Genomic DNA, 23,957 nt, shown 5'->3' with positions numbered 1-23,957 from the left:
TTTGTCCACCACCCCACGGGCGTTATTCTGAGGGTCTTCCAATCCCCCCTTTACACTCAGAATTCAGAGGAAAGCACGGGGCGGGCAATCGGGAGACTTAAATATCGTTTATTGAGCAGACCTAGTGGTGGTGCCGGTGAGAGGTGGAGGGTGTCCGGGAATGGCAAAGAAAGAGCCATGGGGTTGGGGAATGAGAATGGGAAATCTGAAAGGGGGTGACGAAAGGAGGTGTGAAAAAGCGTCCTTAGGAAGGCACTGGTGCCTTCCCTAGGGAGTAAAGATCGGAATATGAGGGTCTCTACAAGGAGAAGGAGCAGGAGACCTAAAGTGGCTGACGGGAGAGGGGGAACCCAAGAGAGTTGGAGAAATAAGTAATTGCCTGAGAGTGATGGAAAAGGAAAACCATGGGACCCAGAGCAGGCTGTGTGAAAGCATAAATCAGTGGATTTCCGGGAAGGCGGGCTGGACTTGCAGGTGGGAGGCGGGGTGTAAAAGGCACAAGGACTCAGCAGAGCTAACATGTCCCCAGCTAGGGTGGGGGTGAGTGTATGAGACAGCTGAGGCCCCTCCAGCCCAGAACTGAGGTTTTATCTCTTAATCTCCCTCATTAATCAACTCACCCTCCTCCTACCCTCCTCTGCGGATCCAGTTTCACCCCAGCTCTCCTTCCAGACGCCTCACTGGGAAAAGCCCCCTCTTGTGGCCCCAGGACAGTCTGGAAGAGTCCCTGGCTGGTTGGGTGACCTTCATGGGACCTCTGCTGTCTGGGGCATCCTTCCTTTACTATTCTGTGCTTCCCTCTACTCCCCCAACCCCTCCCCCAGGACGGTCCAATCACATTACCTGAGTCCAGTTGCAGAAAGGAGAAGGTAGGGGGGAAAGGCAGAAGGCAGAGGCCCATCGGAAGAATCCCATACTCTTTACAGGCGCACCAGATTAATTGAGAGCAGAGGTAGAGACCGACATAAAAAGCCATACAGTGGATGCATGAGGAAAGATTGCAGTGTCTGCTTGGTGACATGTCTGGGTAGGGCAGTTCCTGCTGCCTCCTGGGATCTGCTTTATTGAGGATTAAGTGAAACCACGAAGATGGTGCTGAGGACTGAGGCCTGCAGCAGGAGGATCTCTCCTGCCTTCCCCTGCCCCCCACCATTAATAACTAATTAACAGGATCCTGAGGCAGCTCAGTTTTCCACTGTGGCCTAGCTGTGCTCTATTACCCAGCCCACCAAGCTTCAAGTGTGTTGCCCAGGCTGCCATGAGGGTACTATGTGAAAGTCTGGAGGCTGGGGGTATCATTAGAGGGAGCTCTTTACCAAGAACCCCCTCCCCCAGATATGAAGCTGCCTTCTCATCTTTGTCAAACAGTCTTTGGTCCAGGCTCCCAAATCTCTCCTAAGTATTGTTTGGGGTACCCCAACCCCAGGCTCCACTTACTCCAGGAAATAGGTAACACAGAAGGACATTGGACAAAATAATGGGAGATGCAGAGGAGTATAGGGAAGGTGATATAATGGACAGTCCAGAAAGGACTGGCCTGGTTCTTCATGACACATTGAAACAAAACAAAATGTAAAACAAACAAAAAACAACAACAACAAAACACAAAACCTTAGAAGAAAATTGGTTTCCCAGTGTCAGTGAAGCAGCATGTTCTTTAAAAGTGTCAGGGATTCTCTGCCTCTGGACTGTGACACCTCCAGCTATCTGAAGTGGGACATAAGAAGGAAGCCCACACCTTGCTGAGCCTCCACTGTGTGCTGTCCCAGAGCAGCCTTTTGTCATGGAGCGATCACTCAAGTGTGAGCCCAGGACCAGAATAAATGTGGGAGAGAAGGGAGAGAGCCAGGACCTGAATGAAAGAATGAATAGATCAGACCTTAGAGTTTGTGCCTGGCAGGGTGTCTCTACCAAGATCCGGTTGGGTCTACGAAGTCTGCCTTTCAAGTCAGTCTTCCATGGTTATAAGTCCTTGTTCTTTTTGGTTGTTTCTGAGTCTCTGCAGGCTGGGAAAACCATACCTGAACTATAGGAGCTTAATAAAAAGACAAAGATCCACTGAAAGACTGAGAAGGACTCTCTCAGGGGGACAGTCCTCACTAGTACAGACCCTTTCCGAACCATAGCGCCTGCTTCGGGGTCTCCATGTCATTTCTTCTGGGCCCAGCTCTCTGGCAGCTTTTCCATGTGATCTGACTTAGTTTGGGACTTCTAAGCTACGGTAGGACCACCTTGGGTCCACTCACCTACCCTTGCTTCCTTGTGGCACCCCTACTCTTGCAGTAGCTCTGCCAGGCCTGCTCCTCCCAATCTCTTGTCCAGCACTAATCACTTCGAGCCACCTGGAGCTCTTTAAGAGCATATCACAGAGGTTGGTGGGGTCGAAAAGGGCCAGGTTAGGAGAATGAGGTAGTAGCTGGGATCACGATCCTAGCTGCAGTCAGCCTTGATCTTCCTTGGGTCTTTGCAAATCCTCAGCCACTGGGGCCAGGGAAAGCAATTTTATCGTTCGTGAGTTTATGAGCCAGAGCGGAGGCCTGGCGGGGAGTCGGCGGCACACAAAGTCTAGGGAACCAGTTTTACTGTGGACGGGGCTACACTCCACAGCAAGTAGCAACCGATTTTGCCTCTTCGTGCCTCTCCACCCTGTAGAAATAAGCTGCTCAGATATGGACTCCAGACTCACCGTGGCCCTTAGTGGGGTGGGGGTGCAGAAGGAGGGGCACACCCGGCTCCAGCCCAGCGCCGGGGGGCGGGTCCGAGGCAGGGGGCCCAGATGGGGAGGGGAGCGCTGGGAGCCCTGGCGGCTGTGGAACCAAGCTCAGCGGGCTGCTGGACCGCCACATCTGGGCGGGCCATGAACTCGGGACGCCAGCCGCGGACACCCTTCAGCATCGCAGACATTCTAGGCCCACGCATGGTCCCTCGAGAACCCTCTGCGCCACAGTTTCCTGAGTCGCGTCCGGATCCCGACCCCACGTCGCCCCTGTGGGCACTGGAGGAGCTGACTAGTAAAACTTTTCTCGGACTTGACGCGCGGCGCGCTCCGCAGCTTTCTGAAGGTATAGCGCAGGCAAGGTCTCGGACTTTAACTCCGCGGTCTCCCCATTTCTCTCTCCTTGGTTCTGTGTCTCAAACCTAAGTCCCACCCTGGTCCAGTCGGTCACCCTTATACGGTCTGGCCCTCAGTCCACGTGTCAGAAGTCGCTTCTTCGGCCCCTCACTTCTCCCCATTAGCCCCCAGACTTCGCAGCGGCCGCTCCTGTGTATCTCCAGCACCGCAGGGAAAGGCCGGGCTTTAGAAAACTGAGCGAGCGGGTGATCTGTTTGCTGTACGCGGGGCAACTGCTACAGTGGCCAGGGAGGAAACAAAGGGGTTGAGCTACAGGCAGATGAGTGAACTCCGACAAAAGCAAGTCAGAAAACGACAGAGGCTAGGCGAGGTTCGGAGAGGCTCGGGTGTCTCTACAAGACCAAGCACAGCTCCAAACCATTCTCTTCTCAAGGGGGACGCAAGGGGCAGAAGGTCCTTGGTGTGGCAGGACTCTGCATTCCACCTTTCCTCACTTCCTGTACTATATATCTCCTTTTTGGACTTACGGATAAGGTGCGAGTTGTCATTGAGGAAGTGCAAGCTGAGGCACGACCTGCTATCTTCATTAGGTTCCCATTCCTACTCTAACCTACATCTCCTACCACCCCTAACCTGCTACCTTGCTCAGTCTTGGCCTTTGAAAGGCCTCGAAGGCTGTGCTCCAGGCGGCCTGACACTAGGTTACATCTCCTCTGGCCTGCCCCCATGCACCCTTGTCCCACTCCCCTGCCCAAGCAACAGGCCCTCAGCCTGCTGATTTCAGTACCCCAGTGGCTAGCTGCACTTTGAGCTTCCTACCCCCACGTTGGCCTGAACCCGCGCTTCAGTAAGGTATGGTGTTTCTGGTCCTCATCTGCCCTCCTGGGTCCCTCCCTCTCTGCCACCTCACTGGCCTGACCCCCGTCCCAGTTTTTCTTCCCAGATCACAGCCTGATTCCTGATGTTCAGAGACTGACTGATCCCTGTCCTATCCCCGCAGACAGGGCGGCCCCAGAAGCACTGGGTCCTAGCCCGGCTGGCCGAAGACGGCGCAAGTCACGCACAGCATTCACAGCGCAGCAGGTGCTGGAGCTGGAGCGGCAATTTGTCTTCCAGAAGTACTTGGCACCGTCAGAGCGTGACGGACTAGCAGCGCGACTAGGTCTGGCCAACGCACAGGTGGTCACTTGGTTCCAGAACCGCCGTGCCAAGTTCAAACGCGACGTGGAGGAGATGCGAGCAGACGTGGCCTCGCTACATGCGTTGTCACCGGGAGTCCTGTGCCACTTAGCGCTGAGAGAAGGTATTCCAAGCCCTGGCCCCAGCCCCAGTGGGCCTACTTCTGGGTCCAACCTATCAGACGAAGAGATACAGGTTGACGATTGAAGGCAAAGCCGCTGCCAGCCCTGGGCTCTGGGGCCCTGGACTCCTTGCCTCCGTGCTCTGTGCCTTGTCCCGGTTGCGGTTGTGGGGTGGAGGGAAGGAAGGCCGCCCAGATCTGTTCTGGCCCAAGGTCCAGACGCCCGCCTTTCCTAATTGTTGAGAATAAAGTTGATGCTGTGCTGTAAGAGGCTTCAATCCGGGACGCCCTGATCCAAACCCAGCAAAATTTGCTGATTATTGGGAGATTTGATGCTGGCGCTTTGAGGAGCTCTTGAAATGCCGTTTCTTTCCACTCTCATAGCAACCCTATAAGGTAGGTGTATAATTATCTCCATTTAATAAAGGAAGAACCCCGAGGTCAGGATTTGGACCTAGGTATTCAGCCAACTGTTAGAGCTGGTGCTTGTCCTCCTGCTCCTCAGACACTGTGGGGAAAAAGGGGGCAGGAGTGTGGCAGTGGCTTCCCGCCACCAGACTCCCACTGCCACTTTCAGTTCCCAGACTGCCTGTGAGCAGTTGCCTGGGGATATTAACCTGAAGGCTGGCCCACAGAGTGACAGTACCATGCTTGAGAGGTCATGTATTCATGAGTTCCTGACCTTTCTCCCCACCTGCATTAAGAGCCCTATGCTGGAACAAAGTGATGGGTGTCTGGAAAGAGGGCATACCCTTATTTCTGGGAAGTATTCCCACCAGGATCAGAGGACAGAAGGGTGGGAACTCCTGGCCGGCTGAGGCAGAGCTTGGAGTAGTTGGACTTGTTGTGAGGAGCTCCAGTTGACTCTGTTGGCCATCAGTTACCCTTCTGCAGAGTGATGGGGGAGGGAGGGGAACACTGCCTGAACAGCAACAGGGCTAGCCCATCCTTGGCAGTTCCTCTCAATCTTCAAGAGACCATGCTTAGGTTTTTTCCTACATCCTTTATCTCCCCTCCCTTCAGTACTCCCAGCCCTCCTCAGACCTTTTCCTGCCTTTGCCCAGATTCAACAATCTCACTTTCAAAGATGCTCCCAGGGCTCAAGGGGCGGGGTGGGGGGGGTCCTCTAGGGCCTCAGGTGGAGAACTAAGCAGTGGGTAGTCTAGGGAGGGAAAACAAGGCTGGAAGGCAGAAGGGATCATGGCACTTTGAGACAATAACCACCCCTTATTGAATAGTTTCAAGTGCTTTGCATAGATTAATCTTCATAACAACTCAATGGGAAAGAGGTTTTCTGTTTTTAAGGATAAGGAGGCTGAATCACAGAAGCCTAAAGAAGCTCGGCCAGGTCACACATGTAGTTTATAAGAAGTCTTTATGCTTCTCTGACTCAGAATTGCATACCTTTAGCCACTACAGGTACTGTCCCTATAAAGATGACTAAAAGAAGCAAAGGATTTACGGAGACAGGAGAAGAGAGAGGGCCAGAGGAGAGAATTTAGGTATTGTACTGTAGACAAAGCATGGTCCCAGAAGGTATTAGAGAGAAGGGACGAGACCCATATTTAGGGCAGGCTAATATGGCAGTACATTCAGGATGGACCAGAGACCTGAGGAAAGGAATGTGTCTCAGGTCACCACGGAAGGTAAGAGCAAAGAGAATTCAGGGCCAGATTTGGGGGTGGTAGGGAGGTGGTCCCAGAAGAGGAACCAGTGATTCCAAGGACTTCTCCCAGTGTACAAAGGCTGTATGAGTCAATGACAGCCTTACAAACCTGAGCTGGAAGAAAAATGGCATCCCAAACAGAAACAATGACCATTGATGTAAAGCTAAGAATTTATCCAGCATTATATACAAAAAAAATTATGGGGGGGGGTTGTTTACTGGGGTTTGAACTTAAGGCCTCATGTTTTTGAGGCAGGTGTTCTACCACTTAAATCACTCCACCAGCCCTTTTTCTTGTATTGGGTATTTTTGAGATAGGTTTTTTTCAAACTATTTGCCCGGACTGGCTTCGAACCAGGATCCTCCTGATCTCTGCCTCCTGAGTAGCTAGGATTACAGGCATGAGCCATCAGTGCTGGCCCACAAAAAATATCTTTTATAAATGTGCCATCCCCCCCTTCAACACATATATAATGGGCATACCACCCCTGGCTCCTGTTCCTCCCTTATTCCCCCCATTACTAACTAAAGACTCTGGAACCTTTCCAGGTGATCACCAATCTCTTTGCTCAGCATTTTCCCAGTTTTAGCACTGTGTGAAAGACCCACACTCCAGGAAAACGAGGATGATTGGTCTTCTACTTCCAAATCTGAAGACTTGGAACTTAGGCTGCTGGGTCAGAACACTATCAATTGGAAGTGGTGAGTGTGGAGCAAACTGAGGGTAAGAGTCAGAGGTCTTGTAGCTCTTGGGTAGAAAATTCAAGTCCAAGTCAGGCTAAGGAACCAGCTCAGTTTAAAGGTCACATAATAGTGGGAGATAGCCTTTTTTTTTTGGTGGTGGTGGTATTGAGGTTTGAACTTAGGACCTCATGCTTGCTAGGCATGTACTCTATGGCTTGAGCCACTCCATCAAGCAGATAGCCATTCTTTAAGTGGAGTCCCTAAAGCGCGCAGATCTTCCAGGAAGGCCAGATGGACAGAACTCTGAAGGAGCCACTGTGATATAATTACCCCTTAAACTTCCTCTCCCCTACCCAACTCCCCAAACAGGGATGAGCAAGTCCCAGAGCAAATGATTCTAGCTAAGAAGATATAGTCTAGTCAAGCTAATTGGCTCTGAACTATACCCTACTTCCTTTTGAGGTTTCCTAAATTCCGCCAACCCAGCCAGCCTTGGATTTTTTTTTTTAGGTCAGGATCTCCTTATGTAATCAGGATGGCCTTGAACTTGCGATCTTCCTGCTTTTACCTCCCAAGGGCAAGATTACAAGCATGTACCACCATGCTTGGCCAGCCTGGGATTCTTGTACTCAATCCTTGTGTAACAAAACTGAAACATGAAACTGGGCATGGTGGCACTTGTCTGTAATCTCAGCATGACAGATAGAGAGTTTGAGGCCGGCCTGGGCTACAGTACAGTGAGATCTTATCTCAAAAAACAAAACCAAATTACTTGAAACCTGTCCCACCAAAATGGGCTCTGGATGGATGTCTGCTCAGTTAGGCCCTAGAATAGCTTCATGATCACCTGCTAGGCCAGCTTCTGTGGTTTCCCGATTTGGACATGTGCCTGGAGCCTGCATTTGCCATAGTTTCCCAGGCAATGCTACTGGTCCAAAGACCACACTTGGAGACCTACAGTCCCAGAAAGTCTGGATTTTATGAATTTAAAAGCAATCTACTCATCTGCTCTCTTTCCACCATGGGAGTCATGAATGTATAGGACAGTTGCAGGCAGAAATTGGTTTATTTAGCACCTATTATGTACAAGGCACTTCGTAGCTATTTTCTGTTTCACTCCTCACAACAACCCTATGAGGTAGGGACTGTTCCCATTTTACAGATGATGGAATTGAGGCTTAAATGTTGAGAGTCCTGGCCAAGGTGACCCAACCAATAGTGGCAGACTTCATCCTACTGCTAGGATGAAGGGGCTTAGGCCCCTTTCAATGGGGGCTTAAATCATAAACAATAAAAAGCATTTGGGAAAGTTCTGTATAAAGGAGATGTTTCAATGCCTCCAATCTTCAGGTGTAAAGGATATTGGGTTAAGACCCATAGGGCAGCAAGAATCATTTCTCCTCATGACTGATTCCTCTGGGGAAGGCACTGGGGAAGGGGTGCAGGTGGGGCTAAAAGTCTTCTGTAGATCCACACTTACAGGAGTTGAGAGTCCCAGGCAGGCCAGAGTGAATCCGGCCAGCGGAAGCTTCCAGGATCTTAGGGAAGCCAAAATGAGATAATTTCTACATAGGAAGTAGAGAATTATAGCCATCTTTGGAGCAGTGACCTTCAAGAGGAAAAATTCACATGGGGAAAGGCTAATTGTAATGACAATCACTAGGTGGAGATAGAGAGTGGCCAAGCTAGCAACAGCCAGGGCACCATGCAGCAGAAGAGCCAGTAGTGAAGGTATAGAGATGTGTGGGCCCTACCAGTTCCAGGCAGAAGCCAGTAAGGGACTTCCCAAACCCTTGAAGAATCTTCTAGCAGTGGAAGGAAATGGAAATCAGACCACTGGACAAAAGAGAGGTCAGAATGTGCACAGCAACAGAGATAAGAAATGACACAAAGGGCTGTGGCTAAAGAAAACAGGGCAAGAACTGGGGTGAGGAAGTGGTGAGCATCCATTATGCTGAAAGGTGGGATTCAAGCCTTATTCATCAATGTGACCCATTACTTAGTGGAGATCTGGCTGGCGAATGAGTCACACAGGGCCTAGAAGCAGAGCAAGCCCCAGATGCCTACTTGCTGGCTCTGCTATAGTCTGAAAACCTGAACATTTATATAGTTCCTGTCTTGAGCCTTGGAGGATTTTATTTTTCCTTACTGACTCCAGGAGAAGCCATGTGCTTGAGAACTAAAGACAAGAGGAATGAAGTCTCAAGATATGCAGTAAACTGTCACCAGTGTCTCCCATCTAGTGGGATGTAGCCTTGCCCTGTGAGGGACAAGTCCCCCCTCATCTGGCTTGAGGTAGATGCTGGGGTCCAAGTCCCAGGATGCTCCAGCCCTTAGAGGGGTCTTGGAGGTGGAGAGGGTATGGTCTTCTACTCTGAGTCTGGGGGAGGGGCCAGCTGGGTTGGCTCAGGTGACATGGGGGATAGAGCAAGGGTGGAGACAGAAGACCAGGGGTCCTTGGAGCAGTACTTCGAGGATGACTGAGGGAGAGAAGGCCTGAGGCTCTGGGCTCACAATAGGAAAATGGCTGGGGGAACCCAGTTGATTGAGGTTGCACACAGATTCTTTGCTGATCCTGCAGAGAAGGGAGAGAGACAGGTTACAGGATCCTACTCATCCTGCACCCTCCTTACCCATCTGAGGCAGGGTAGCACTATTTAGTGCTTCAGTCCCTGTCAGTTCTCCCTGATGCCCCCTCAGCCAGAAAATGGCCTGGATCCCTTACCAGAGCAAGCTGGAGAAGGCAAGAGTGGAGCTCCCAGGCTGCATCTGGCTGAGACCCACCTTTCAGAGTCTCCTGAAATACAGCAGCTGCCTCCTGGAAGCGCTTTGGTCCCAAAGGGATTGGAAAAGGGAAAGTTTAGGGAGTGTTGGAGGGGGGAAAAGGACTAGGAACTTAAAATCACCCCTTCCCCAAACTGGTCCCTCCTTCAGTATCACCACCATTGTGGTATACTAGCAGCTTATCTAGAAAATGTCAATGTAGACTACTGGCTCCCCACCCCATCCTACCCTACCCAAATCTCTGCTGTTCTCAGCCTCAGTACTATTACCTGCAGTCCCATCAAGGCCTTGCCCAGGCGGAAGAGGCCCCGGGGCCAGCCAGGTCGTAGAGTAAGGGCCACCTGGGCATCAGCCAGGGCCCATGCTGGTTGACCCAGTCGCTCATGGCAGAAGGAGCGATTTCCAAATAACCTGATAAACATACAAAGTGGCCAAAGGTCCAGTCTTCAACATCCTGACTTGCCCTGACCTCCCAGCACAGTGGCCAAACCCCCACCTACCGGTGGTCCTGGGGGTTGAGCTTCAAGGCTTGGGTGAAGAGAACCACAGCTTCATTGTAGAAACCATTTTGAGCAAAGCTGGTACCCAATTCTGGGAAAGAGAGAAGGTGGGAAGTTTCCAAAGAGGCTACCCCAGGGAGGCGGGGTGAGGAGAAAGACAGAAAGGATCTCACGTGCCAGTTCCTGGCTCTGCTGTAAGGCAGCTGCCAGCAGTCCTGGAGATGCCTAGGGATGGTGAGTAAAGTTAAGCACAGTTTCCCCAAATCTTTCTCCTTTATTCAGTTACATAGCAATTAACATCACCCAACTCCTGCAGTTCTAATGACAAACCTGCAAGAAGATATCTGCCTTCTCTTCCAACACAGAAAACTACCCAGGGCAAGATAATAGAGGTAGAGACTGACCCCAGGTCTCTTGACCCTAAGGCCAGAGATCTCCTAATGGACAGCTTCCTCAACCCTCAGAGCATGTGCTTCTGGTTCCTCTGCCCATCTTACCTGTGCCTTAGGACTCGGTCTGGGCCTCTCCTCACTTGGAGGGGTTCCTTCCTTTTGGTCCATCTTCTTCTTGGGTTCCTGGCCCTTGACTTGGGACTCCTGACTCAGTTCCTTCCCTCTATGGGCACTGGAGGGCCAATCCCCAACTTTGCGCAAAGCCAGAGACACAAAAGAACTAGATAGATCCAATGAGTCCTGTGGACAAAAACAAAGTTAGGGGCACAGAAAGACAAATACTACATATTCTTATTTATATGTGGAAGCTAAAAATGGGTCAGGGAGCTGTTGGATAGAAGGAATCACTTTTAATGTTTGATACAACGCAGTAGGATACCCATGATTGACAACAAGTAACAAATAATTGAACATCAAAATAGCTAACAGAGAGGATTTTGAATGTTTCCAATACAAAGTGATGATAAATGTGAAGCCTGGGGATGTGCCTCAAGTGGTAGAGCACCTGCCTAGCAAGCATGAGGCCCTGAGTTCTAATTCCAGCACTGCCCCTCCACCCCAATATACAAACTTCAGTTACACCCCCACACCCAAATGAAATATAAATGTTGGAGGTAACAGATATGCCATTTCCCCTGATTGGATCATTACATTTTATATATACATACTAAAATTTTATACTGTATTTTATATCTCAAAATAAATTTTAAAAATACATTTAAAAAATTTTAAAAGAAAGTTGAGAAGGGGTGGGGATGAGTTATATCCTGAAGTAGGAAGAGGAGAGGGTGGGCAAAGAACAAGAAGGGAAGAAAGGGGCCCTCACCTCTTCCTCACCACACTGTCCCTCAGCTGGGTTCCCAGGGCTGGTTGGAGGGCTCTCATCCCCATCCCAGGTAGCGTTGGCCTGGAAAGAAGGTTGACAAGTACAGAGTTGGGATACCTTGATTTGCCTGCCTTCTCCACTCCTGCCTGCCTGCTCTACCCAGGTTCCTGCCTGTAGAACTCACCTTGGGCTCTGTACCATTCTTCTCCAAGCGCTCCTGTCGCTTTCGTTCCTTTTGACGCTGCAATGATGATGACAGTAAAACAATATGGTGCGTACTTAACAGTTTTGGATGCACTATCTCATTTAATCTGTATGACTCCATGAGGCAGGTATTATTATTATTATTATTATTATTCTCATATGTGAAAAAGCAGACAAGAGAATCACCAGCCAAAGGCCTCACAGTGAGGAAGAGGCAGCTCCAACCCTGGAATATGGTAGGATTCCAGAGTCACTGCATTAGATGGCCTCTGGGAGACCCTCCAGTTCAGGGGCCTCTTGGGCCCATCTGGCAAGGGGATCTGCTGCAGGCTACCTTGAACTCCCTCCGTTCTCACAAAGCTTCCCACTTTCCCCTAAGTCCTTTCCCTCCCTCTACCCTCCAGCCACCTTCTTCTTTAGTCGTTTCTTCTCTGCTTTCTGTTTCATGCGCTCCTCCTCAGCCACCAGTTCCTCAGCCAGGCGGTTGGCTTCCTGGAGGAAGAAGGGCAGGTGACAGGAAGAGAAAAACAGAAACATGGAGAATGAGAGCTGTGGAAGGATCGTGAAACATACAGATTAGGGAAGGACATATAGGTGGGAACCTAGGGATTGAAAGGACCCTGGGTGGCCATGAAGTCCCTTCCTGAGAGTCTCACCTCTTCAGTCACCAGGAGTTTCTGAGGCATGGCCACCTGAAGCAGGCTGTCTGAGACACTGGAGAAGGATACAGAGGCAGAGGGACTGTGAGGGCAGAGCTTAGACCTCTGGGGAGGGTTCAGGAAGGACTTTCGGAGACCACAGTAGGTGCCCTGTCCCTTGGTCCCCTTGCCCCCATCACACTGTCCAGCTGTGTTTCTTGCATCATAGAAATGGTCTGGGAGGTAACCTATCAGGAGCGAGAAAGAGAAAGGAAAGGAAGAGGAGCATAAGAGGGCAGCACTTGAGGGCTAGCCCTCCCTAGGGTTTTAACCTTGACCCCAGCCCAGCCATGCACTCCCTACCATGGTGCCACTGCTGCAGCTGCCCACTGCTTCCATCCACATGGATCCGGTGCAGGCCTTGGGGATCACTCTCCACAAGCTGGCGAAGAAAATCCACTATGTCCTGGGGTGGGGGGAAGGGAGGCTGGTGTTGGGGGGAGCTCTGGGAGAGAGCAAGGCGTTGGCTGGCTGGACCATAGCACCCACAAACCAGCCACCCAGCCCAGAGAATCCTCTGGCTCTGACCTCTCCCTTCTCCACACCTTAAAATTTGTCACTTCCAACTTTCCTGACGTAGCACCTCCCTTCACTATCTTGCATTGCCAAGGGCTGAGCATGGCATTCAGCCCAGCCTTCTTCAACATCCAGGATCTCCTTTGACCCGCCACTAAGTCCGCTGCACTGAGGTCCCTGGAAAGCGGCTTAATGACTTGCTCTTCAGCTGTACCCATCATATCCTTGAATATGAATAGCTCCTCATATAACCCACCACAAATGAAACAAGTACAGCAGTTGTCCTCCCCCTGCCCGTCATCTGTTTCTCCCTTAAACCAAGCTCTAAGACATACTTTCCTACTCCTACTCAAAAACTTCCAGTATCCCCCACCCCCCAGCCGCCCCCATTGCCAGGACAGAGGTAGGACTGAATCTACTGCCTCAGCCTAGGACTCTGAGCCTTCCAAAAAGCTCCATGGCTGCTCTTTCCAGCCCTCTCTTGCAGTCCTCCCCTGCTTAGCTCCATCCTCCTTTGGCCACTAAGCTCCCTGTAGTCTTGGGGCCTCCTCCCCGCTACCCTCCAATCCTTCCTGGCTCTGGAATTTTTTCTCACCACGTATGTTTCACCTTGAAGAGCCAGTTCAAATTCCATCCCCCCCAAAGCCTTCTCAGATCCTTTCACCTCCAATTTTTTCTGCATTCTCTCAACTGAGAAGCACCTACATAGTCCATGTTACACAACTTAGAATATGTTATTCATTGCTTTTTATTGCTCTCTTAATTGGTGACTAGAAAGCACTGTGCTACAGTGGAGTCACTTGCATCTTATGTTTTGACTCTGCCACTGCCTGACGTTCATTTTGGAGAAGTTATTTAACCTCATTGGGCTTTGGACTTCCCATTAATAAAATGAGGCAAGACTCCTCAAGGCTTGACATGCTGTGATTCTTTCTCTCTCTTTCTCTCTCTCTCTCATACTGGGGACTGAACCCAGGGCTTTGCTCACTCTACCACTCAGCTATACTCCCAGGCCCCTCACCCTGATGAGTCATTTCTTCAGAGAATGTAAGCTTCAGAGGACAGGAATCATCAAAACCCTATGTGGCCTATGGCCACACATGATCTGGTCCCCCACAAGCTTTGTGAATTTTCTCCTACCTTCTCACCTTCCTCCAGCCACAGCAATGTCCTTTGAAATTCCCACAACACAACAATTGCACTCCAGTCTCAGTGCTTTTGCACCTTGCTAATTCCTCTGCTTGGAATGCTCTTTCCCCAGCGAATGGCTCACTTCTTTGTCCCCTTTAGATCTCTGCTTAAATGTCACTTTCTCAGGGAGGCCTTCTCTGATAATGCCTCTTAAAAAGAGAATCCTCCCAAGTCTACTCAGTGCTCCCTATCCTCCTTCTTGCTTTTTTTTTTTTTTTTTTTCTGTACTGGGGTTTGAACTCAGAGTCTACACCTGGAGCCACTTCACCAGTCCTTTTTTGTGATTTTTTTTTTTTTTTTCGAGATAGGGTCTCTTGAACTCTTTGCCAGGAATGGCTTCCAACTGTGATCCTCCTGATCTCTGCCACCTGAGTAGCAGGATTACAGATGTGAGCCACCGATGCCCGGCTCCTTCTTGCTTTTCTTTGTACTTATCATATGTGACTGGCTACCTCCAGTATATACTTCTAATTCATGGAATACAAGAATTTTTGTTTGCCTAGTTTACTGCTGTCTTTCCAGTGCCTACAACAGTGTTTGGTACACAAGTGGAGTTCAGTGGGTGTGTGCTGAGTAAACAGAGATTGGTGAGGAAACTATTCCAATAGAGACTGTGTCTGTAGAGCCTGTGCGGCCCAGTGAGTTTGGGCTTTGTCCATGATGGGAGTGTCTTGCTCTGGGCAGTGAACCACTCATAGGAAATAGTGCTGGGAACAGAGATGAATCTAGGGTGTAATGTTTAGTTAGCAGGCCATTACAACTGCCAAGTCAGAGCTGAGGGTGTGGCACAAGTAGTAGACCTAAGCCTGAGGCCCTGAGTTCAAAGCCCAACACTACCAAAAAAAAAATTACTGACTAGTCTGTGCGGTAAAGAAAGGATATAAAATGATTTTTGGATTAAGCAATTAGATAGAAGTTTGTGTTATGAGCCAAAATTAGGATTAGAAGAAAAGCAATTTGCAAAGAAGATGAATTAACTTTTGGACTTGTTGAATTTGAGGTTATAGAGATGACCAGAAAGCAGTTTGAAGTTTAGCTCCTCAGTGCTCCCAAATCTGATCCTGTCCCTCCCTCAATAATCCTGTCACCTACTTAAGAACACTCAAACCCCTGCCAAACGAGGCCTTTCAAGCCACTTTCTGTCTTCTCTCCATTTCTTTTACTGTCTCAACCAAACCCTCCACTGTGGTCTCACTTTAGTGAAGTTCTCTTAACTTTTCCCCGGTTTAGTGTCTTTACTTACGCTGTCCTCTACAGCATCTTTCCCCAAGGCACTTGTACCACTTCCCAGTCCTCAACTCAGAGATCCCTGTCTGCTCAATGCTGCCCACTTCCAGCATTCATTACGGCAGTATCTTCCTTCCGGTCCCTCGCCTCTTATTTGCCTAAGATCCTCAGGAGCAGGGCCCAAGCTATTCCTCCCCAAAGGCGCCTTGCGGGGTGTGGCGCCGGCCAGTCTCAAGTCTCAGCACAGCTGATTGAAAGAAAGCATGAAAGACAAGACCAGGGCGGATGGGAACTGCAGTCTCTTTTACCTCTTCTTTGTGGTCTTCTGGACCGAATTCCTTGCAGAGTTTGGGAACAGCAGCACCCCCCAGCGGGCAGCCAGGCCGCAGAGGACAGTCTACAGGAAAGAAGGGTGGTGCGGCTTAAGGCGCACGGGGTGGGTAGACCAGAGCTCTCTCTCCCCTCGTGTCTGAAGCATAAAATCCTACTGAAAACGTCCAGAGCACAGTACACTCAAATGGGGGACCTCTCCTCCTGGGCCGCCTGCCGTCTGGTCACACTACTTACCTAGCTTGATTCGCCCCTCAGCCTTCGGAATAGGAGCCATCGCTCACCAATAGTAACACGAAAGTGAAAGGGAGCCTAGAATTTTATACCGGCCGAAGGGCAGGGTAGGCTACAGCAGGCAGCCATCTTTGTTAGGGGCAGAGGCAGCGATTACGGAGCGCGAGGGAGTCCATGGCGGTTCCCTCGGCTCGGGAATGAGATGGCTCTGGGGATGGGGCGGAGTCCCGGCCACTGAGGGAGTTGAGCGGTGCAGGGCTCCTTAAGGTTGGTTTCCGTCTCGCCGCCCTATGGCCCAGGCGTCCCGCCCTGGTGGTCTTCTGCCTCCACTCGCGAACGTGTCCCCGCTGTGGGGACAACCGGGAAGCGCTGGGGAGAAACGGTGGGAGGGCTGGCGGGCGGGCGCTCTCCCCCGGGAGGTTCGTGACTGGCCCGGGCTGCCAGGGGTTGCCTGGAGCAGCCCCTGCCTGGACCCACAGCCAGGCGGAGCTCCGGGAGGGCAGCGGAGGTGGCCGGCGCGGGCAGATGCAGGTGAGGACCATGAGGCTGACGCAGCGGACTGGAGGGGGCAGCCCGCAGCAGGCGGCTCGATCCCTCCCGCGCTGCAGCGTCTCCGGACGGTGTTGCTGCGGTTGCACCACGAGCGGGAGCAGCTCCTCCAGGCCCGGGATTGCGCCCACCACCTACAGGCGGTTGTGCGCCTACTGAGGACCCTGAGCCCCGGCATGCCTGCGCGCAGCCCTGGCCTCTTGCTCCAGTTGTGCCGTGACCTGCAACTGCACCTTTTCCAAAGGGCGGTCCTGCGAACCGGCCTTCGGGACACTCTTGGGCCGCTACTCCTAACGCGTCCCATAGGACTAGCTGCCCAGTGCCTGGATGCTGCCATCGAAATGCAACTTCGCGTTCTAGGTCGGGAACCCACCAGCCTGGGCTGGACGTGTCAACTTACCGAACTGCAGTTGGCGCTTCCCGTCTACCACAGGCTATTGGAGAAAGCCTTAAGCCACGTCCCAGGGGCAGCGCGCCCATTCCCCCGGGCCCGTGTACTCCGCCTCCTGACTGAGGAGCGGGGTTGCCAGATATCTGGTCAGCTGGATGAGGCTCTCAGCGGATCGAACTTGCAGGGCCAGATCCGCAGGTGGTGCCATGAGGAGGGGGAGCTGCTACCTGGGCTGCTGGGCCTAATCGGGGGCATGGTGGACTCAGACAGCAGCGAACTGGGGCTTGGAGGAGCTGGAGCCCTGTGGAGCCAATATCGGACACTGCTGTGGGCAGTCTGTGCTCAAAATCTGGACCTAAGTCTGGGACCCTGGAGGGACCCCAGAGCAGTGGCTCAACAGTTAAGTCAGGCACTGGGTCAGGGTAAGTGATGGGGCTGGGTGGGCATTTGGGAAGGCTGGGATCTCTTCTTTCTCCGTGGTCAGCCCACTCTCAGTAACAAAAGCAGGCCCTTTATTTTTATTTATTTACTTGTAGGACTGGGGTTTGAACTCAGGGCTTTGCACTTGCCAAGCAGGCATTCTGCTGTTTGAACCACACCTTCGGTTCATTTTGCTCTGGTTATTTTGGAGATGCAGGATCTCCTGAACTATTTCCCCAGGCTGGCCTGGAACAGAGATCCTCCCTATCTCAACTCCCAAGTAGCTAGGATTATAGGTGTGACCCATGGCACCTGACTGAAGCAGGCCCTTTAGATTGAACACCACCTAGGTTCAGACTGTAACTTTCTGGACTCAAGGCAAAGTCTCTCTTACTGCCCAGTCTTGAGTTGTGGAGGACCTAGCATTGAGTGGGTAGAGGTTGTGGAAGGACTTGTTTTCAGGCTCCAGAGTCATTTCTCTCACTAGCATCCCTGCCTCAGGAGTGTGAAAAGGAGCTGGCTTCTTTGTGTTGCAATCTACGTCATCAGTCTCTTATCTGGAGCTGGGACCAAGGTAAGAAGAGAGGGACATGGGGGATAATACAAGTCCCAGGTTGTCCTTTCCCCATCAGACTATAAGCTGTCATCCTCAGGTTTCTGCCAGGCTTTGGGATCAGCCTTTGGGGATCAAAGCAGCCATTTCTCACCCTCTAGTACTACTGAACTGTTGCAGCAGCTTTTTCCTCCTCTCTTGGATGCCCTTCGAGAACCTAGGTCAGAACTGATCCTCTGTCCACCTCTAGGTGAGATGGGGGCCTGGGGCTGGGGAAGGGGAGAGAAAAGAGTTGACAATATCCCTTCATTCTGTTCTGAAGTCTGCTTCTTCCCAAAATGCCCATGACTCCTAAAATACTCTGCTGCTTCCCTTCCAGGTCCTATACATCTTGCTCTGGGCCTCTGTACCCTACAGACCACCTTGCTCTGGTTCTTGAGCAAAGCTCAACAGTACCTGGCAGTATGGACCCCAGGTTCCTTCCTAATCCTGATCCAAAAGGATTTACCAGTGAGTGGCTGGGGAGTGGGGAGGGGAGGAGCCTGGGTTGGGCTGAACCTTCACTCTCTGTTTCCACCCAAAGCCTCTACTGCATGAGGTGGAAGCTCTGTCCAGCCTGGCCACAGAGGAAAGTTTAGCTCTGGAGGTGGAGCATCAGCTGAGCCTGGAGATTCAGAAGCTGTCTATACAGATGCAGGTGAGAACTGGGCCTCTGAGTGGCAGTTTAGGATCCTGTTCTGTGCCATCTTAGGGCAGTGGATAGGAAGGGCAAAGGGAACATGTCAGTGACTTGGGATCTCCTTAGCATCTCCTCCAAAATTACCTTTTCTTGTTCTGCTAATTTTTTGTTCTCTACTGAACTTCATACTATGGAAAAATTTCAAACGTATGCAAATACAACAAGAAGAGTATAATGGACCCTGATGTTCCCACTACCACAGCTCTAACAATAATCAATTCATAGTCAACTTTATTTCACTTATATAGCCTATTGCCTCCCTTCCCCACTAATAATGTCAGACTCTGTCTGTAATGTTAATAGCCACTGACAATCATTGCTTAGACTCATTCATCAGAGACTGCAAAGGGGTGATATTCTAATTCTATCATTCCCTCTTTATTTGTTAGTTGGAATACTCCTATAAAGAGAAACCTGCCCTTATCAATGATTTTGTTACCTGAGCTATACTTTGTAGTGAAAAATCAGGTTAAATGATTGCATCTTTCCCTTTTCATACTAGTGTTCAAAACAATATTTCTCCTCTCTTTAACATTTTAATTAAAGTACTATATGTCCATAGTTTAAGAAGTGAAAATCAGGCAGGGCTTTGTGGTACATGCCTGTAATCCCAGCTACTCAGGAGGTGGAGGCAGTAGGATCACAAGTTTGAGGCCCACCCAGGCAAAGTTAGTGAGATCCTATCTCAAAAAAATAAGGGGGGAGGGGGTTTGGGGTGATGGCTCAAGTGGTAAAGACTTTGCCTAGCATGTTGGAGGCCCTGGGTCCAATCCCCTGTGAGAGAGAGAGAGAGAGAGAGAAATACAGCTGAGGATGTAGCTCACCAGTAGAATACTTGTATAGCATTCATGAGGCCTTGGGCTCAATCCCCAATACTGAGAGGGGAAAAAGTAAAAAGTTGAATAGTATTTTATAAGTCTTCTAATGAAAAATTAACAGTTTATTTGCCTCCACTTTGATTCCTGTTTCATTCATGCTTGACTTATTTTTTTGTGGACTAGGATCAAATCCAGGGCTTCACACATGCTAGGAAACCACTGTACCACCACATCCCCAGTCTCTTTTTCTGTTTCTTCTAAGATTGTCTTCTCTATTTATGAATAAAGCTATTAGGTTTTTATTTTAATTTTATATTATCTATTCCTACTATGGAAGATGTATGGTCTTTATGTTTTCTCTTCCTACCCAATTTTCTCTTCTTTGCTCTGAATATTAAGGGAAATGGCTGTAGAGATCATGGTTCCCCTCTGCTCCTTTCCTCTGCATTTCTGCTTGCCCACAGCATCTTAGTGCTGTGAACTCCCACTGGCCTTCTGGCTTCCAGAGTTGTAGCCCAACATTTGTTGGGCATTTCTACCTCCATTGTCTGTGAAGTCTTATTAGTAGAAAAGACAGTGATTTATGGGAGCCCTAAAAAGAGGAAGGACAAGGTGGGCTACGGTTTATACAAGACTCCATACAGAGGCTGTGGCTCTGTATGGTGGTTGGGCAGCTTCAGAGGAGTAGCAGGGGTTACTAGAGGTTGGCAGTTTGTATACACTTGGGGGAGTTAGCAGAGAGACAGCCTGAACAAAGTAGATGCTCTGTGTGTGTGCGTGTGTGTGCGTGTGTGCGTGTGTTGTGCAAGGGCTGTGGAAGATGGAGGAATAAGCAAATTGGCACCAAACTGTGGAGAAAATTGAACTCCAGTCCAAAGAATGAGTTTTGTCTTATGAGTGATGGGGAGCCATTGTAACTGCAGAAGTGAACATGGTGATGGAAGTTTGAGCTAGCTGTACTTGCAGCATAGAAGGGAGCTGAAGACACATGACATGAGAAGCCGGGATGGAAACAGAACAAAAGGGGCAGGGACAGTGTACCCACTATGTCAGCTAAACACTATGCAGAGCACTTCACATGTCTTGCTCTTCTGCTTGGTGACTGTACTCTTGGGCATCTACTAGGTAGGCGCCTCAGCACATACAGCCCTGGATGACAAGGAACGAGGTGGTGTGCGTTTTCTCCTCAGCTGGAATGCAAGAACCCAGAAGGGTGGGAGCAGTTCTATACTATGCACCTTACATGCCCTCAGACAAGTGAATGTGGAAAGTTCCTGTAAATTTTCAGTGAGGAAAGGATAATTTCCTTGACACATAAGAAAAAAGGAATGAGAAGGGGAAAGAGTTTAGATGTAGACAGGCTGTTGTGCCAGGAGCCCGTTGGGCTCCCCCCCATACCTATCCCCTGAGCCGCCCGCCCTCCCCCCCGACCCCACCCCTCGCCAAGACTTTCCTCTCTTTAGGTTCCCTGGCATCCACATTTTCTTTTCTTTTTTCCTTTTTCTTGTGTTTCAAGACAGGTTCTTGCTATGAATCTGAGGCTGGTCTTGCACTTGCTATCAGCCCAGACTGGCTTAGAACTCATGATCTGCTGTCTCGATCTTCCCAGTGCTGGGATTATAGACATATGCCACCATGCCTGGCTGACATGTTCTTTACAGAGCTGTTGTCACATACCCCATTTATTTCTTTTTTTTCTTTTTGGTGACACTGAGGTTTGAACTCAGGGCCTCATGCTTGCTAGGCAGGTGCTCTCATCGCTTGAGCCACTCCTTCCTCTGAGATGAGCTGTAGAGAACCCTTCTTCTTTTTTTTGTTTTTTTGTGGTGCTGGGGTTTGAACTCAGGGCTTACACCTTGAGCCAGTCCACCAGCCCTTTTATATGGTAGGTTTTTTCAAGATAGGGTCTCACGAACTATTTGCCTCTGCTGACTTTAAACCTCGATCCTCTTGATCTCCGCCCTCCGAGCTGCTAGGATTATAGGCATGAGCCACTGGCACCTGGCTCTTCTTCTATCTATCAGGTTTGAATTCAGGCCTCACATTTGCTATGTAGGTGCTGTACCACTTGAGCCATTATCTTTTCTCCCTCCAAAAACACAACTTACCAAACAACCCAAAACAACAAACAAAACCAGCATATGGGCTTTTTCTTGTGTTATGGGTGATGTTGCTCTGGAGAAATGGTAGGTGTCATTTACTGTAAGAATATTCCAAAGGTTCCTGAATCCTGGAATGGTAAAATAGTCATTGCTCCTGGTCTACATAGGGTTCCTGCCTTTCCTTTTAGATAATAACCCAATCATTACAATTCCCCTTTCTTTCCTTCAGCCTCTGCCCATTCTGACCTTCCTCTCTGGCATGTGCTTTTAAACTTCTGTGGTAGGTGGTTCTGTTGGGGTAACTTTTTTTTCCCCTCACGTTCCTTCAGAATAAAATTAATCTCAAGAATTCCACTGGATCAAGCTGAGGATAACAGGATAATCCTAAGGCAGTTGTTTGTAATTTAAGTCCAGTCTTTTTAGAAAACTCAATGAAAGCTATCGCATCTGTTCTCAAAAAAGTCCCAGGCGCAAACAATTATGCATACAGTTCTGAGGATTTTATGGACACTAAATTAGAGGAGCATCATAATCTTACCAGTCTAACAGATAAGCCTTTTTTACTTTCTTCCTATTCCCACAGCTCCTGCCTGAAGAGTCACTAAGTCTCTTTTTTCAAGAATGTCATAAACAAGCCACACATGGCTTCAAACTCTATATGCCACGGGGCCGGTACTGGAGGCTTCATCTCTGTCCGGGTAACTTCTCATCCCAGGTTCTCTTTCCAGGGTTCCCAGGGGGTAACAGTGTCCCACCCCCACCCAAGTCCTGGCCATACATTGTGTCTCCATCCTTCACCTCACCTTCTGTGCCCTTCCCTTCTGAAATCCTATCATTTTCTCCCAAACAATCCCATTTAGGGGGCCATTAGATCATCATAGACTTACATCCTGTCCTTACTCTTCTCTCACTCCAGAACTTCCCAGTGTTCCTAGTGAGTATGCTGGGATGGTGGTCCGCACTGTACTGGAGCCTGTGTTGCAAGGATTACAGGGATTGCCACCACAAGCCCAGGCCCCTGCCCTCAGCCAGGCACTGACAGCCATACTGGGTTCTTGGCTTGACCACATCCTCATTCATGGCATCCGGTTCAGGTGAGGAGAAAAGGCAGCAGTGGCAGGGGGATGAATGGAACTGGGAAAAGAGAAGAAATAGGTGGGGGAGAGCAGTTTGGAGGCAGAAGTCAGGTGGCCACACTGTACCTGGACATTCAGCCTGCAGGGGGCGCTGCAGCTCAGACAAGACTTTGGAGTGGTCAGGGAATTGCTTGAAGAGGAGCAGTGGGGTCTATCCCAGGAGCTTCTCCAGACTCTGCTTATGCTCAGCATCTTCCAGCAGCTAGATGGGGCCCTGCTGTGCCTATTGCAGCAGCCCCTGCCCAAGAATGGAGTCCACAGGAGGCACTGTTGCTGTGAGTCATTCCCCCTCCCAATTCCACATTCTCCTCACCCTTTCCCTACTGCTTTAAGTGACCCACTCCCCAGACTCAGTTGACCAAGTTTTAGCATCTCTCTAACAGCCCCTTGCCTTCCACTCCTACCTTACCAGGTATTTGTAATGAGGTCCAGACCACGGAATTGTCCAGCAGCAGCCTCAACAGCCTGGAGAGCTTGGAGCCCACTCTACGGCCTGGAGCACCCCCAGCCCAGACAACTCAGCGGTTAAGCACTCTGGGAGGAGGACCTAGCCCTGAGGCTTACCTGTTGGAAAGTCAGCAGGCCTGGCTTGCCTTGAGACAGCACCAGCACCCCCGTTGGCACCTGCCTTTTCTTTCCTGCCTGGGAACCAATGTTGAATCCTAAGGAGCCTAAGACCAGGAGTTCCACGTCCTGGTTGGAAAAACCCATACATATGGAACTGCATGTTAAAGAAACCTAGAATTGGGATTCACATAAACTACATAGAGCCTAGAATTATAAACTAAGAATCCACAGTCACCCCAGCATTTGTAATCCAGAGTAAAGGGCAAAACCACAGCCTGTAATCTGAACGTCAGCATCCTCGGGAGGCTCAGGCCTAGTTCCCCCTCAATGAAGACATCTCAAAGTTAGAAGTGGAAGAAGGTCTATAGGGTTGGATCTCAGGAGACAGGGAGAGGGAAAAACAATTGAAAAAAAAAAAAAAGAGAGAGAGAGGGACTAGATTCTACTTCCTCTTAAATCCCAGAAGCCAGGCTAAAAACAGTTCACTCATTGGGAATCACAGAGGTAGACAAGCATTTCTACACATGTATCAGCCCCAGTGCTTGTTTTATCTTGTACTCCCCTCTCCATTACTATTTTCAGTCATTTAAGAATATTAGGCTGGGTTGGGGGCATGGCTCAGGGTGTAACAACTGTCTAGCATGCTGCAGGCCCTGAGTTCAATTCCCACTGCAAAACAACAACAGCAAAACGGCTGTAGGACCTTCACGTTTAAACTTTGGTTCTTCAGTTATTGGAATGGGGTTTGCTGGTAGGTGGCTGTGGTTGTGTCCTCTCCTTGGAAGGAGCCATGACTTAAGATGGTATTAACTGGATAGGACATAGAAGGAGAAAGGCTGCAGAAGGTGGACATGTTCTCGCACAAGTGGGTTTTTTTTTTTTTTTTTTTGGGTGCAACTGGGGTTTGAACTCAGGGCTTCACACTTGCTAGGCAGGTGCTCTACTGGCACAAGTGGGTTTTACACTATGTCTTCACCATGGTGTGACAGGACTATTA

At 49.9% G+C, this 23,957-nt stretch overlaps 3 protein-coding genes across 5 annotated transcripts; 2 read left to right on the top strand and 1 right to left on the bottom strand.

Moving 5' to 3' along the window:
- Positions 1-2,807: 2,807 nt before the first annotated feature.
- On the top strand, positions 2,808-4,689 carry Lbx2 (ladybird homeobox 2). Its single transcript, XM_020173050.2, has 2 exons — positions 2,808-3,062; positions 4,074-4,689. The coding sequence occupies exons 1-2, from the start codon at positions 2,858-2,860 to the stop codon at positions 4,457-4,459; spliced, it is 591 nt and encodes a 196-aa protein (XP_020028639.1). The 5' UTR covers positions 2,808-2,857; the 3' UTR covers positions 4,460-4,689.
- Positions 4,690-5,731: 1,042 nt separating this feature from the next.
- Ttc31 (tetratricopeptide repeat domain 31) lies at positions 5,732-15,970 on the bottom strand. Of its 3 annotated transcripts, none has more exons than XM_020173009.2 (13): positions 15,689-15,970; positions 15,430-15,518; positions 12,491-12,593; positions 12,146-12,375; positions 11,898-11,981; positions 11,470-11,526; positions 11,286-11,366; positions 10,505-10,699; positions 10,181-10,232; positions 10,008-10,098; positions 9,777-9,918; positions 9,449-9,550; positions 5,732-9,298 (listed from the first exon to the last, which is right to left on the bottom strand). In XM_020173009.2, the coding sequence occupies exons 1-13, from the start codon at positions 15,726-15,728 to the stop codon at positions 9,005-9,007; spliced, it is 1,560 nt and encodes a 519-aa protein (XP_020028598.2). In that variant the 5' UTR covers positions 15,729-15,970; the 3' UTR covers positions 5,732-9,004. The 3 variants fall into 3 exon arrangements, with proteins under 3 accessions (XP_020028598.2, XP_073906150.1, XP_073906151.1); XM_074050050.1 differs by having other exon boundaries at positions 9,094-9,298; positions 9,508-9,550; positions 15,689-15,865; XM_074050049.1 differs by lacking the exon at positions 9,449-9,550 and having other exon boundaries at positions 15,689-15,865.
- A 5-nt stretch (positions 15,971-15,975) lies between these two features.
- Ccdc142 (coiled-coil domain containing 142) lies at positions 15,976-23,310 on the top strand. Its single transcript, XM_020173008.2, has 9 exons — positions 15,976-17,047; positions 17,533-17,619; positions 17,699-17,848; positions 17,978-18,108; positions 18,182-18,295; positions 21,841-21,955; positions 22,174-22,351; positions 22,472-22,668; positions 22,806-23,310. The coding sequence occupies exons 1-9, from the start codon at positions 15,976-15,978 to the stop codon at positions 23,057-23,059; spliced, it is 2,298 nt and encodes a 765-aa protein (XP_020028597.1). The 3' UTR covers positions 23,060-23,310.
- The last annotated feature ends 647 nt before the right edge of the window (positions 23,311-23,957 follow it).

Source organism: Castor canadensis, chromosome 12, assembly GCF_047511655.1.
Source record: "Castor canadensis chromosome 12, mCasCan1.hap1v2, whole genome shotgun sequence".
NCBI classification, from domain to species: Eukaryota; Metazoa; Chordata; class Mammalia; order Rodentia; family Castoridae; genus Castor; species Castor canadensis.
This window is presented reverse-complemented; position numbering and strand designations above follow the sequence as displayed.

Coding starts and splice junctions, on each gene's coding strand:
- Lbx2 (XM_020173050.2), top strand. CDS start 2,858: ATGAACTCGGGACGCCAGCCGCGGACACCCTTCAGCATCGCAGACATT. Junction 3,063..4,073: donor CGCTCCGCAGCTTTCTGAAG/GTATAGCGCAGG, acceptor CTATCCCCGCAG/ACAGGGCGGCCCCAGAAGCA.
- Ttc31 (XM_020173009.2), bottom strand. CDS start 15,728: ATGGCTCCTATTCCGAAGGCTGAGGGGCGAATCAAGCTAG. Junction 15,519..15,688: donor TGAGGGGCGAATCAAGCTAG/GTAAGTAGTGTG, acceptor TCTTTCCTGTAG/ACTGTCCTCTGCGGCCTGGC. Junction 9,919..10,007: donor CTCAACCCCCAGGACCACCG/GTAGGTGGGGGT, acceptor TATGTTTATCAG/GTTATTTGGAAATCGCTCCT.
- Ccdc142 (XM_020173008.2), top strand. CDS start 15,976: ATGGCCCAGGCGTCCCGCCCTGGTGGTCTTCTGCCTCCACTCGCGAAC. Junction 17,849..17,977: donor GATCCTCTGTCCACCTCTAG/GTGAGATGGGGG, acceptor CTTCCCTTCCAG/GTCCTATACATCTTGCTCTG. Junction 22,669..22,805: donor CCACAGGAGGCACTGTTGCT/GTGAGTCATTCC, acceptor CTACCTTACCAG/GTATTTGTAATGAGGTCCAG.